Source organism: Varanus komodoensis, unplaced genomic scaffold (genome assembly GCF_004798865.1).
Source record: "Varanus komodoensis strain SLA01 unplaced genomic scaffold, ASM479886v1 scaffold103, whole genome shotgun sequence".
NCBI lineage: Eukaryota > Metazoa > Chordata > Lepidosauria > Squamata > Varanidae > Varanus > Varanus komodoensis.
The window spans coordinates 397,042-411,494 of record NW_025335283.1 but is presented as its reverse complement, the minus strand read 5'-3'; the positions used below and the strand labels follow the sequence as shown (position 1 = coordinate 411,494).

The following is a 14,453-nucleotide window of genomic DNA, read 5'->3' as shown; positions in this document are numbered from 1 at the left end:
GGGAGGGAAGGAGGGAGCCTGTGGCCTTCTAGATCAACTTTCCCAAGCCCATGTCGTGTATTGCAATAATCCAGTTTTGAGATGATCAGAGCAGATTACTGAAACCAGGCTCCCCCTGACCAGCTATGGGTGTCATTGAGCTACCAGTAGAAGGCACTCTGCGATTGAGGCCACCTGGTCCTCAAGTGGCAAATGTGACGCTGGGACAACCTCCAGGCCAGGTACCTGCTCCCTCAAGGGGAGTGTGACCCCACCCAGAGCAGGCTGAATTCCCTTTATCAAGAGAACCACCCATGACAATGGAAGTTGCAGTTCATAATTTAGGGGGCCAAAGGTTCCCTACACCTTTCATGGTTTCAGGTACTTCGACCAGGGTGCCAACGCGCCGCAAATCAAGCTGATTCGTTGCACAGAAGGCTGGTGTGGTGCAGCGGTGAAGAGAGCGGAACTAGGGCTCTGGGGTCCCACGGAGCCAGGCGGGTGACAGCCGGTCAGTCAGCCCGGCCCGCGCCGCCGGGTGGTGGGCAGGATGAGGTGGAGAGAACGGTGGCAGCGGGACAAGAAGGAAGAAGGGATATACCATGAATCGGCCATGCTAGCCGAGGACGAGGGGAACCACAGCGCGGCCCATCCCACGGGGCGCATCGCCCGGCCTTTCCTCCCAGCGCCGGGTTCGAAGGTCCGGGCGCACGAGGGAGCCGCCCCACGCGATGACGGGCGGGCAGCTCACGTCACTTCCGCCCCGCGCGCGAGGGGTTCCGGGTCAGCGGCCAGGCAAATGGCTTCCACCAAGAGGGTGCTGTACGTGGGTGAGTATCCGCGCGGCCGGGGCGGCGGGGCCGGGGCCGGGGCCGGGGCCGGGCGATGCCGCCGGGGCCGGCGCTGATGGGGCCGGCGCTGATGGGGCCTTCTTGGTCGCACAGGCGGGCTGGCTGAGGAGGTGGACGAGCGGGTGCTGCACGCGGCCTTCATCCCCTTCGGCGACATCACGGACATCCAGATCCCGCTGGACTACGAGACGGGTGAGGCGGATGGCCGGGCGGCGGGCAGGGCTGGGCTGGCCGCGCTCCTCGCCGTGCTCGGCGCCAGCCGCCCCTCGGTGGGTGTGCTGAGCTGCTTGGGCCTCAGAGGAGAGGCCCGGTCCCGGCTAGTACGAGGCCTCTCTGAGCACCTCCTGCCTGAGCTGGAGGCAATAGGATGATGGGGGGGGGGGTCCCTGCAGTGGGCTTAGAAGTTGCGAGCGTCATGCAGAAGACGCGAGTTTGTTTGTGGTGGTTCTGAGTCGTCGTCTCCGACTCGTTTCCCGTGAATGAAAGCCCTGCAAAATGGCCTGCTCAGCTCTTCTAAGTTCAAGGCTGTGGAATAATGGGTGATAAACAATAACCCCAAGTTCTTTTTCATTTGCAGTTTTGTTGAGTCAAGTGTTCCCGTTCTTGTAGTAGCAATGCATTTGATTTCTTGTTCCTAAGTGGGGGACTTGGCATTTGTCCCTACTGAATTTCATTTCGTTGCTCTCTGTCCAGTATTCTGATCTATCTAGATCACCAATTATGTCAGTCTTCCAGGATAGTTGCTATTCTACCTAACTTTGTGTCATCTGCAACTTTAATAATCTTTCCTTGTACTTCCTCATCTAAATCATTAATAAAAATGTTGAAGAGTACCAGTCCCAGGACGGAGCCCTGCGGCACCCCACGTGTCCCCTCTCCCCAGTTTGAGAATGTGTCATCGATGAGCGAGTCCAGTTTCGCAGCTATGGGTCCACCTAATGGTTGTACTATCTGGCCCAATCTTGCTACTTTGGTAATCAGAATGTTGTGGGGCACTTTGTTGAAGGCATTGCTAATGTCTAGTTAAATTATAGCCATGGCATATAAGGTTCATCTTTTCCCCCTTTCTTGTAGATAGCGACAACATTAGCCCTTCTCCAGTCTTCTGACACTTCTCCTGTCTTCCATTAATTCTCGAAGATGGTAGATAGTGGGATAGCTTCTCTGACACTCTCAAACCCACTCACCATGTCAAGGTGTGCATCCAAGATGTACAGTGGATGGAAATACATACCTTTAGTAAGATTAAAATGATAATGCATGAATGGGTTTCTTTCAGCAATTGCATGTTGAAGTTTGGTTATGTAGAACCTTTGGGAGCAAATAATTTTTCTCTTCAATCCCTGCAGAAAAGCATCGAGGTTTTGCTTTCATTGAATTTGAGCTGGCTGAGGTGAGTCATAACATGAGATTTTGGAATGTTACTGAATTTTCTGCCTTGATGAACTGCTGTTGGAAGGAGAGAAAGTAATCTATTAGACGGGGTGTATCAAATATGGTATTCTGGCAGCCCCTGCCTCCCCTTCCCCCTGCGCTGCTCCCAGGGTGCCCTCTTTTCCCACTCTCCAAGGCTGTCCTCTGGGAGGCAGCCAGGATGATTATTTTAGCACCAGTTGCAAAGGAGGCAGAAGGTTCTGAACACTCAGGCCCTGTTCCAGCGTCAATTTCTGACCTCAGATCTAGGAATCCAAATTATTCTGTCTGTGCCCCCCCCCACCCAATAAGGCTATCTGGGGGCCATGAGATTGCTCATTAAGCCATCCAGAGTCACGGTTCCTTCCCCCATCACTACTGACCCAATTAAATTCCTGGACAGGTAAATAGGTTTATTTTAACTGAGCAGTTTAAACTCTGGCCAGGTGTTAAAAGGCTTTATCGGCATGGACCAAAGTTACATTTCCTTTTGTGTTTAGATTATAAGCCTGCAGTCATGAAATCATCTCCTTAAAATATGTACAGAAGTTGATACTTACAGTTATAAATGAAATAGGATGACAGGACTTAATATTTATCTTGTGCTTGCAAATGTTCAAAATGTTTCACATTTCTTTTAAACCTTAAAAGAACCCTGTAAGGTTGGGTTGAAGAACATGTGGCCCTCCAGATTTTTTGGGACTGCCAACTCCCATTAACCTAGTTGCATCTTCAATAGTCAGGGATGGTGGGAGCTGTAATCCAGCAACATCTGAGGATCCATGGGGTTGCCATCCTTGCTGTAAGATCAGTCTGTATGGTGGATGGTGTAGGGACCGACTTTGCGAAAGTGGCTTGCATAAGTCCATCTAGTCAGTACCTGGCATAAGCAAGACTGTAAATGGAACTTATTCATAACTCAGTCTCTTCCCTGCTGCACATATTACTGTGGCAATGGTCTGAGAAAGCGACTGTCTCCAGTATTTCTTTCCCAAAGATCCCCTTGGAGTAACATCAATAAATTGAAGGATGCATGGTGCATTCAGCCCTAAGGAAAATGGAATTAATATATCACTTTTAGGATCATTGGTTGCAAATATTCTAATGGTCTAACTTGAAAAACTTTGTCAAGGAAATGTTGGTTTTTGACATGCAAGCTATGGTTGACCCTGGGCCCCTCTCTCCTTTGCTCCTTGTTGCACAACTTTATGTGTTTCGAGGCTGGAAGATTGCATCAAGATTTCCTAGAGCCAGAACAAATTTCCAGACAGCCCAGCATTTGATTCTTCAAGCCCTCCCATGGGTTTGTTTGCCGTCAAATTTTAAAATGTTAACAGTGGTGAGGATTAAAAGTTTGCTTTTCAGAATGGAAAGCTTAAGTTCCTGAAGACCTAGTAAGAGTCTGTGGGCTACAAGCAGCAGTACTTCAGACTGTCCATCCCATGGACAAGTGGCTTCTCCCAGTTCATCATACTGGTTGGCATGCATGTGCCAAGTGGTAGTGTACGGGGGTGAGCTAAGAGTGAAAATATCCTCTTTTTTAGGATGCTGCAGCAGCCATTGACAACATGGTAAGTTTGTCTTTAGATCTTTACCACACTTTGTGGGTAGTTTAAATGGCACCCTTTCCCCTCACTGCCCCATCCTGCCCCAGATTCCATTTTATGCAGAGGCAATATTGTTCCCCATCAGGAACAGGGCCTTTTCTGCACCAGTTCTGATGGCTGGAGATGTGTATGTAGGCTCCTTCCTGCTGGCATTCTGAAGACGTGTGCAGCATTTTTATTTCAGGGGACTTTTGAGAATTTAAGACTGAAATAGCTGCTCCTCCTTGCTGTTCATTATGACTTTGCATTTTCTCTACTGAGGGTTTTCATCTTGTTGGTTTTATAAGCAGCTGTAAAATACTTCTCTGAATAGTGGTAAAAAATGTTTAAGGGCACCAGTTTTAGGCCACTAGATGCTGTCTAGGCAGCTTTTGGGTAGGTCAGAATCCCACACTGGAAAAGAGTTCTGAGGTCAGAGCTGGGGCTCTTGGTGCAGTGTGCCCTCCCTCTGCCCTCAGTCTGGCACATTTCCTTCCATATCGACTGCAGTTCTGGAGTTGCAAGTGAGACTTTAGAGCTGGTGCTGGAGGGGCAGAGAGGAGAGGCGGGAGGCTCTGCCAGGATGTGAGCCATCCAGGGGTGTCTCAACCTCGATCCTTGCAAGCAGGGGCAAAAACAAGGACCAACATCAGCGCCTGTACCTTTTCCAGTGCAGGGGAAGAGTGGTGGCAAGGACGGAGTGCCTTCCTCCTGCACTCAGCTGGATGCCTGAAATCCTCTGATATTGGAAAGTTATGGGCAGTTGCACTGGATGACTCTAACGTAATGATAAATAAAATGCCCAGGCCTGTTTGGCATTTTCCTTCCTGTTCTGCATGAGGTAGAGTCAGACAAATGGGAGAGCCAGTGTACCGTGGAGATGAGAGTATTGGACTGGAGATCTGGGAAATCCGGGTTCTAGTCCCCATTCAGCCATGGGACTTGCTGGGTGGCTTTGCACCAGTTACAACTCTCAGCCCAACCTTCCTCACAGTGTTTTTGTTCTGCGGATAAAATGGAGAGCAGGAGAAGCTTGTCAGCTGCTTCAGGCTCCTTGCTAGAGGAAGAAAGACAGGGTATAAATGTAACATGAAAGTACAACATCGTGATGATGCTGATGATGGTGATGATGATGTTCTTTGACCAAAGAAATGGGCATCTGGTTGTGTGCCAAGGCCAGTGGCGTTCCATTTCATGTATGTGTCTTTGGGCTCCAGTGCTTGCCATGAGGGCAGCTGTGCCTTGCATGTCCTTTGGTGGATGATTTGGCCTTGATAACATGGCAAAGGTGTCTACGCTTTTGTGAGGATCAGCAACTGAGGCAGCTAATGGCTTCCTGTGGGGCCTCTGGATGGCCACCATGGGAGCTCTCCTTATGCTGCTCAAGGTTCGGTGGCATTTTGTTTTACAGAGGGCATGCATTAACTGGCATTGTTCCAATATCTTTGTGACAAGGGCAGGTGGACTGCCCAAGTGTGCAACCTGTGGTACTCTAGATGTTTTGTCTTACAGCTCCCATCAGCTCCAGCCTAGACAGTCAGCGGTGAGGAAGAATGGGAGTTGTCAGCCAAAATATCCAGGGGGCCACGAGTTGCCCACATCTGTGGTAGAATCTTGGGACAAGGCAGGAACAGAACTAATGCAGCCTTCGTAGACTATGTTAGGTGACTAGCAGTGGAACTGAGTACCCCAAACTGAGGAAGAGCCCTGTAAGATTTGAAAGCTTTAAGTACTCTTAGCTTGTAGCAGACGCTGGGAAGAAGTGTCTGGATGATGATAGTTTATAAAGCTAAAGACTGAGGGGGACTTTAATAGCAGAAGTCTTGGTTGAATGAACAAATGAATCAATTTTAGATCACCTTCATCAAGCAACAGGCTTAATTTTTGCATCTGAAAAGTCATCCCACAAAATTAGAATGTAAGTTTTGGCAAAAGAAATTGCCAGGCTGCTTAGCAGCACAAAAAAGAAGACATTGCGCGACCACTGACTGGCCAAGGCAAAATAAGCGGCTCATCTCAGAAGTCTGGCATCATACCTAGAGCATGTTCTGCCTGTTTGCAGTGCCCAGTTTGGGGTCCTTGAGTGGGTTGGTCTGAGGGGAATTTTCTTGGTAGAAACATTGCGGAAGGATAAATCAAACGGCAACACTTATAATTAGATGAGTTGTCGCTCTGTACCTCTGGAGAACTAGGGTGTGGAAGGCTAGGCTGGACTGCTGGCCTAGGACCCGTGAGATGCATCTGTGCTTGGCTGGGAAGCTCAAGTCACTGGATGACCCTGGGCCACTCAGTCTCAGCCTAACTTGCCTCACTGGTTTGTTGCAGCGATAATAAACCCATGGCTCTTTAGAGGAAGGGTGGGGCAACCTAGCCATTAATCAGTCACATTCCCCTTCCCCCCTTTAGAATGAATCCGAGCTCTTTGGGAGGACAATCCGTGTCAACCTGGCTAAACCTATGAGGATCAAGGAAGGGTCCTCCCGCCCAGGTGAGTCAGGGAACTGGGAGGGAAGGGTATCACCAGGTTTGCCTCCTGTTTCGCTTGGGAAAGCCATTCCAAATCTCATTGATTTGTATTTTAAATGGATGGAATGCAGCCATTTCTTTTGTTTGAGCACCTTCTCTCTCCCTCCAACAGTCTGGTCAGATGATGACTGGCTGAAGAAATTTTCAGGAAAGACGCTGGAAGAGAATGTAGAGGAGGAGGGGGCAGAGCCGGCCCTCGCAGAGACCCAGGAGGTAAACCGCTTGCAGAGCTTGCAGTGCTCTGCAGATTCTGTGTGGCAGGATGTGTCCCTTACCCAGAGGAAGCTCTTTTGGGAACTGCCTACTTGGAGCAGATCTACATGGGGTTGTTTCCTGGATGTTGCAGGAACTCATTTCGTCCCTCTGGTCTCGCATGAGCAGCAGGACACCCCAAGTGCACCCTGGGCAGGCTGCTTTCCCGCCAGGCAGTGCACCAGGCTTGGGGAGCCCGGGGGAGCTCGTTCTTGCTCCCAAGGCGTGCAGTGCAGCATTCGGAGACGGCGCCTGAGCCAGGAGCTGGCAAGGCCCCGTGCAGAAAGCCCTTGCCTTTACGAATCTGTTCAGCACTAATTGTGATGGTAGCAGTAGTGGCAGCAGTGATGATGGTGTCAGAGCATGTATAAGGTGGCTTGAAACGTTCCAGCCGATTCCTCCATTCAGTGTCCCGGCAAGGCAGGCCAGCTCGAGAGAGAGAGCGGCTCGCCTCACCTCCCCTGTGTGTGCAAAAGAAGCTCTTGTGCTTCCTCCTCTTTAGGGTGAGCCTCCAGCTAAGAAATCGAGGGGCAACCCCCAAGTTTACATGGACATCAGGATTGGAAATAAGCCTGCTGGTCGGCTGAACATCCTTCTGCGATCAGATATTGTACCCATGACCACCGGTAAGAGAGGACTCTTCTTGTGGGCTGTGCCTTGGATGTTAGGAGTCCCAGGCCTCCTTCGGGGAGTATTTGCTCATTTGTGTTTCTTCTGTACTGAAGCAGTCGTGGTCTTCCCAAGAAACTAAACATTCATTTATTCCTCCCAGCTTCATGCTACGGTTTGCATGCAGTTTCTAGGTGAATACTTGTTTTTATTCCACCCTTTCCCCAAAGCAATCAGGATGGTGTACTTGTTCCCCCACTCCAACTTCTCCCTGCAGCAATCGTATTGAGGTAGCTTAGTCCAAGAGGTGGTGAATAACGGGTGCGTGCAGGAGGGACGGGGGTCCTCGTCTTCCTGCTACTGGTCCAGCGTTCTGTCTGCTGGCTGGGACCAGCAATAGGTCTGCCCACCTAGACGAAAACAGAAGATTCTGCCCTCCAAATGAGCTTGCCACTCGCCTTCGTTCACGAGCGACTGGCTATCTCCATTTGCGTGTCGGGAAAAGGCAGCTGCAGAATTCGTGCGCCAGGGCGGGCGTGGCTGCCCGGGCAGATGTGTTCCTGCATATCTGTTGTTTCAGGGGAGTCTAGGGCGTCAGTGGGGAACCACTGAGCTGGGCGCAGAGGCCCAGCCAAGGGCGGAACAGCTGCGTTGCAGCGGGGCGGGGGCTCCGCAGGCTGCACAGAGAGTGGCTCAGCTCGCGCAGCCCACATGATGCAGGTTGCTCGCGTAGGCTGTGCTGGGTGGCGCTGAGGCTGCTGCTGTGCATATATTTATCAATATATTGGATACTGTGGTTTTACTTTCAGATTGCAGTGGCCTTTTACTTTAAGCAACTGAGTTATTTTTTTTAAGTACGTAGAATTGCCCCAGAAATGAGTGTGGCAGAATTATCAGTATGGTGTAACTAATAAACATTATTCCTGCAACTAATATATTATCTCACTTAATGCTACAGAGGGTTTAATTACTATTTTTAAATCCATTCATTGCCCATATTTCTATATCACCTTTCAGAGTCAAAGCACTTCCAGAACAGCTTATGTACAAAGTTAAAATTCAAACGTGAACAGCAGATAAAATCAGTTTAGTATGATTGTAAAACTAAAGCAGTAGTCCTAACTTTCCTTGCTATAGTCCTGTAGAATAACACCAGTTAAAATAAATGAAGACAGAAGGAGTATAAAAAATAAAAGAACGGTCAGAGCACTTTTGTTGAAAGCATAATAAAACCAATGGGTTTTCAAGGCCTGTTTAAAAGCTGGAAATGAAGCGTGCCGTCTGTGCAGGCAAGCGCTAGTGTCCCTGCCTCAGCTGAGTGTTTCTGCTTTCTTGATTTCTTCCCTTCCCTTCTCCTGAATGCAGAGAACTTCCGCTGTCTGTGCACACATGAAAAGGGCTTTGGGTTCAAAGGAAGCAGCTTCCACCGCATCATCCCCCAGTTCATGTGCCAAGCTGGAGATTTTACCAACCACAATGGCACCGGGGGGAAATCGATCTACGGGAAGAGATTTGATGACGAAAACTTCATCCTGAAACATACAGGGCCAGGTCAGTAGTTGCCAGGGCTGCTGGCTCTAGGAGGGATTGTGAGCCACCATCTATTCTCGGGTGGGGCTGGTGATCTGGGCAGGCCAGGCAGTTGAGAGTTGGCACTCAGGCAGCTGGTGGGAGCTGTCCTGGTGAGGTCGTGTGCCAACCCCGCTGGATGCTGGCGCAGGAACTTCTTGGGCACCAGCCCATTTGCATAGTTTCTTCCCTCCATCCCTCACTGGCCACATCGCCACCTCTGTCGCTGCCCTCCAGCACCTCAGGCTCAAAGCGACCTCCGCCTGGACCTGGTTCTGCAAGAGGCAGGCCAGGTTTCTTCCCTTACTCTGAGTGTGTCTCATATGAAATTTCAAGTTTCCGGGCCACACAGCCCTGAAGGAAGCAAGAGCAGAAGGGCCCGTACGGACTGCTAGGAGGAGCGCAGGCACTTGCCCTAAGTAGAAGTCCTTGCGGTGCTCTCTGTTCTAAGGCGAAGACAGAGCTCCCTCTGACCCGGGTCTGCTTGCAAGCAGAGGCGTGGAGGCTGTTCCCCGACCACTGAGCAGTCTCTCTCCAGCTCTGTTTTCCTTTTTTTTTTAATAAGTTTTATTTGAAATTATAATCCTAAAAGAAACAAAAAAGCTACAAACGACATCCATCATCAAAAACATCGAGCCTGCTGGGTCAGCCCCCACACCCTTCTTTTTCCATTTATGAAAACTTTAAAAACATATTTAAATCTATGCGAAGTCCCATTTCTCTAGCCAATTAAAAAAAAAGTCCCAAGTTTGATAGAAGTCAATATCTTCCTTCTCCTTCAATAATAAAGTCAATCTATCCATTTCTGCACAGTCCAGGATCTTTTTTAAAATCAGTTCATCAGTGGGTAGTTCTTCACTTTTCCAGGGTTGAGCGAATGCAATCCTCGCCACAGTAATTACATGTAAAATCAAGTACATTTCTTGTTTACTAATATCAACAGGTATAATGCCTAATAAGAAAACTTCAGGTTTAAAAGCTAAGGATTTTTGTTACATTTCCTTGAGCCATTTATGTATTTTAATCCAATACTTTTTCACGTTATCGCAAGTCCACCACATATGATAAAAAGTACCCGATTTATGTTTACATTTCCAACATCCATTTGACATATTTGGAAACATCTTAGCTAATCTATTTGGTGACAGATACCTTCTATAAAACATTTTATACACGTTTTCTTTATACAAAGTTGCTAATGTTACCTTAATATTTCTCTCCCACAGCTTTTGCCACTTTTCTAATTCAATATTGTATCCAAAATTTTGTGCCCACGTTATCATAGTTTCCTTAACCTGTTCGTCTTCCATTTTCCTATTGAGTAAGAAGTCATATAATCTTTTAATCATTTTCTCATCTGATTTAAGCATCACTTGATCAAACACTGTTAAATTCTTATAAAAACCCCACGCTTTACAATCTTTAGCATATCTCGATTGTATCTGCACCTTATGCCCCCAAGAGATATTCGATCCCTAGCTCTCTTTTCCCAAGAAGGGGAAGGCGTGGCGCGAAGGGGGCCGCCCTGAAAGGAGCGCCTGACGCAGTGCGTGCTTGTCTTGATAGGCTTGTTGTCGATGGCCAATTCCGGCCCCAACACCAATGGCTCTCAGTTCTTCATCTGTTTTGATAAGACGGACTGGCTGGATGGGAAGCACGTGGTATTTGGAGAGGTCACAGAAGGGATGGACGTGGTGCGACAGATTGAGGTAAGCTGGCTCCGGAAAGCAACACTGCTGGGTGTCTCCTCAGAGGCTTGCTGGCCTGACTGTGTCTCCTCTCCTTTTCCATGAAGGCTCAAGGAAGCAAAGATGGGAAGCCAAAGCAGAAAATCATTATCTCGGACTGTGGTGAATATGTATGAATGTTTTGTACAAACCAGAGCTTCTTGGACATGCAAGACAAGAAGTATATCGCCTCTCAGTCTGGATGATAAAGAACTGCCTTGGAGCACTGAGCCCTTCACAAAGATGCATTCAGAAACAAAGGCTTTTATATATTCTCCGTGCTCAGAACTACTGAGTTTTTACAAGTTTATTTTGTAAATTTTCTTCTAGATTTCCCCCCCTGTAAAATTATAGCTGTCTTTTTTACAGTTTCATTTCTTCTGGCTACTTCTAAGTGCTCGTTTTTCTTGTGTGTGTAAATATAATTGTGTGTGGGTTTTTTTTTTTTTTTGGTTTTTTTTGCTTGTTCTGCTAATCTAGCATGCGCTGTGCCAATAATAATTTCAGTACATTGAGGCATGTAGCCTTGATTTATTGAAACAAGCCACATTCAAACGGTAGCTAATGATCCTGGTTTGTTTCAACCAAAAACAGTTCATGGCCAGGGTTCACACAGTCATAGAGGGAAAACGTGCCCCTGTGTGTGTCGCCCACCAGCTTCCTAATTAGCATAATTACCCTTGCTGGGGGCATTTCGTTGTGACACCCTAGAAGAAGCAATAAGTTTTAGCATGGCTTTTAAACCGCCCTTGCCAGGTTCAGAAGCCACAGGAGCCCCTGCCCACTGTGGCATGTTTTCCTTGCACGGTGTGTGAGCCCGAGCACTGACCGCATGCCTTGGTTCGGACATAGCGGGCTGGCTTCTTGAGAACAGAACGCACCGCTGCGCTGGAGGGCAGGAAGGGGCAGGGCTGAGGCTTGCACAGGTTGTGCCCAGTGTGGCTTAGCGTCTTGTGCAAACCAGGTCATGTCGGAGCATGACGGCAGCGGGACCAGCTGCCTGGAGAAGTGGCAGGCGCTCTCACACCAGAGGCGTTCAAGGCGGAAGTGGGCAGCCCTCTGAGTAGGGTGGTGTGACTTAGTGCCCTGCAGCAGGAGGAGGCTGGGCCCGATGGCCTTCCTGGCCCCTTCCAACTCTGCTCTTCTGTGATTCTATGGAGCAAACCAGGGTTTTGCATCCTGATTTCTGGCCCATCCTTAATTGTCGCTTCAGCATTAGGGTCTCCATGGTTAAGTGTTCCGTTTTGATAGGGAACCCCCTGCTGGCTATGCTTGCTGCCTGTGTGAACTCATCTGTAGTGTCAGTTAAATGTCTTTGGGCATGAGGAGAGAGATGTTCGAGGGCTTGTTTTCTGCCCCACCAAGTGCAAATCATTCCCAACAAACTCCCAGCGGTGAACTGCCCTGACTTCGATCCTTTTTCCCAAGTATTGATGAAATCCTACCAAGAGCAGGGATGAAAATTGGAGTAAGCAGAGTGTGCCCTGTTTCCTCTTTTTCAAAAAGTGATCCTGGCGTAAATGCATAATAATACCCCATGGAGAAGCCGACAGGACAAATGAGAGGGAAGACTGCCTTTTTCATGCATGAAATTATGTTCATCAAAGAGAAAGGCAAAAAGAAGAGAGAGAGAGTGGTGCTGACCTCCTTTCCAGCTTAATCAGATGGCTGAAGATGAGCCCGTGTGTCCAAGGCAGCCCAGCGCCTCTGCTGAGCCGCTCCGGGAGGGCTGCTTGTGGGTTGCAGGGGCAATCGCACCCGGGAGCAGTGCCTGACTCAAGTGGGCCATTGGCCCGTCGCAGGAGGGCCTGGCCTGGCCTTGTGGGGCCTGGCTCAGTGGAGGTTTTGATGGAGGGGCCAAGCTGAGGACACATCTCCCCGGGAACGGGTGGTACACCTGGGCGTGCGATTTTGAGAAAGGTAAGGAACTGGCTGTTCCGGTACACCAAAGGAGCACGGGAACTCCCCCACCCCCAGAACTGGCAATGCAAGGATTCCGTGAAAGCGCCCTGGCCTGCAGAGGGATTTTGGTGTGGGGGGAGCGGCGTCTCTTCTGCTCAGGGAGATGCCCTGGGTCGCTTCAGACAAATGTGCAATTATTTTGAGTCAAGTGTGCCTGTTGCAAAATGTCTCCTTCCTCTTCTGCAGGAGGAAGAGCGAGCACCTGCTTGCTGGAGCCATGCGAAGCACAGGGGTCAGGAAAGCCGGTTACAGAGGAGGGCGTGTTTGGGTTTAGAGGCAGACGGTGCTCCTGTGGCGAACCCCAGAGCGCAGCCTGCAACCCCCCCTGGGCTTGTGCTTAAGCTGCGTTCTACTGAACATAAGCAGAGGAAGGGTGGCAACGAGGGGGTGGGTGGCGCCGGAGCGCCCTTGGCTTGTCCCTGCCTCAAGCTGGCCAGCAGGCAGTGTGTTGAGAAATGACCGGGGGGGGGGGGGGGGGGGGGGGGGGGGAGAGGGGGGGGGGGGGGGGGGGGGACTGTGGCCGTGGCAAACGGGTTTGCAAGTGGTCCAGGTTGCAGAGAGCGTGCCACCTGGGCACTCGGTGGGGCAGCTGCCCAAGGGGGCGCCGCACGCGAGCTCGGCAGAGGCGGCCAGCCATTCTGGCATTCCTTTCAAGCCGCTCGCTTGCCGCTTCTGGGCTCGGGTGCCCGGCTCTGGAGAGCTCAGCCCAGGCAGGTTCAGTAAGCAAATCACAGAAAATGGCCCGCTTGGACATAACATGGCAGCCTGCCACGACTAGTCGGTAAGCCTGGAAATCACTGGAGCTGCCTGGGGGCTCCGGCAGTTTCTCGGGAAGGCAGGGCAGTCTGAGGCTGGCGTCATTCCTGGGCTCAAGGCGTTGCACCAAGTGCCAGAAGAAATTAGTTGCCCTTGGGCTGTGACCTGTCATGTCCAGAGCCGTAGGGGCCCAGACTGGCTTGGCATGCTTCCAAGAGGCCAGTCACACTCACGTGAAACATCCAGATGGAGAAAGGTCTGCAGTCATCAAACTTCAGGGTGGCCCACAGTCCATCCCTTCACGTGGTGCCAAAGCAGCTGCCCACAGGATCCCCCAAGCAGGGTGGGTGCAAGCCCTCCGCCCGCCCAGCTCCTCAGCACCTAGTGTGTGCAGGCGGGCCACTTCTGCTGAAGGAGGGAGCACACGGCCTGCAAGCTGGTAGCCGCTGGTAACCTCTCCAGACTCATTGGCATTGTCAGGGTGAGCATTTCTGTCTGGATTTCCTCACTTCACTGGATGCTGCTGCAGAGCAGCCCTTTCAAGAACAGAAAATTCTGGAAGGGAATGAGAATGCACAAGCCACTTTTCCTTGTGAGGCTTTTGGAGCCGGAGCACAAGGTGCAACAGGGAGCTTATGGGGCTGGCTTTGGGGGCTTGCATGTTGTTTCACAGCTATTGCAACTGCAATAAATACATACAGAAGCAAGATTAATACTTTTGAGTTTATTGCTTAAACTGTTCATCTTTCCAGAACTGATGTATATCATTCCATTTAAGTGTGTTATACATCATCATGACTTGGATAATTTTAGAAGTTGAAATCTGAGTTTTGAAATGAGCCTTGGGGGGCTGCTACTCCTTTTAATGTTCCAGCCTTTTGTTCCTTATGATACAAGGTATCTTGCCTGTCATGTTTTCAGCCTCCAGGATCATGTGAGCTTACCAGGGTCTGTCTGAACAAACCCACAATGTGATGGAGAAACCCGAATGGCCTTGAACGGACTGCAAAAGCTGCACCAAAGCACCATGCAGGTGCATTGAAAGTAATGCTCTTGAGCAGGTAAGCCTGTTAGAAGCAGAGCACAATCCCTGGCGAGTTCCTGGCACCACAGGGTGCCTTTTTAATGATGGTGGCAGTGCTCAGGCCCTCAGTGGAGACTGTGCCATGGGTAAGCCTCCCCCATGAGGCTTGCATGCTGACATAAGCGCTGTTGCAGGCATC

The 14,453-nt window shown here is 50.0% G+C and overlaps 1 protein-coding gene across 4 annotated transcripts; it reads left to right on the top strand.

The window, feature by feature from the left end:
* Positions 1-754: 754 nt before the first annotated feature.
* On the top strand, positions 755-10,886 carry PPIE (peptidylprolyl isomerase E). 4 transcript variants are annotated; one of them, XM_044419437.1, is made up of 10 exons: positions 755-809; positions 924-1,022; positions 2,180-2,223; positions 3,788-3,814; positions 6,236-6,317; positions 6,468-6,568; positions 7,110-7,233; positions 8,582-8,767; positions 10,352-10,494; positions 10,581-10,886. In XM_044419437.1, the coding sequence occupies exons 1-10, from the start codon at positions 779-781 to the stop codon at positions 10,647-10,649; spliced, it is 906 nt and encodes a 301-aa protein (XP_044275372.1). In that variant the 5' UTR covers positions 755-778; the 3' UTR covers positions 10,650-10,886. The 4 variants fall into 4 exon arrangements, with proteins under 4 accessions (XP_044275372.1, XP_044275373.1, XP_044275375.1 ...); XM_044419440.1 differs by lacking the exon at positions 755-809 and adding an exon at positions 1,905-2,026; XM_044419439.1 differs by lacking the exon at positions 755-809 and adding an exon at positions 1,905-2,069.
* The last annotated feature ends 3,567 nt before the right edge of the window (positions 10,887-14,453 follow it).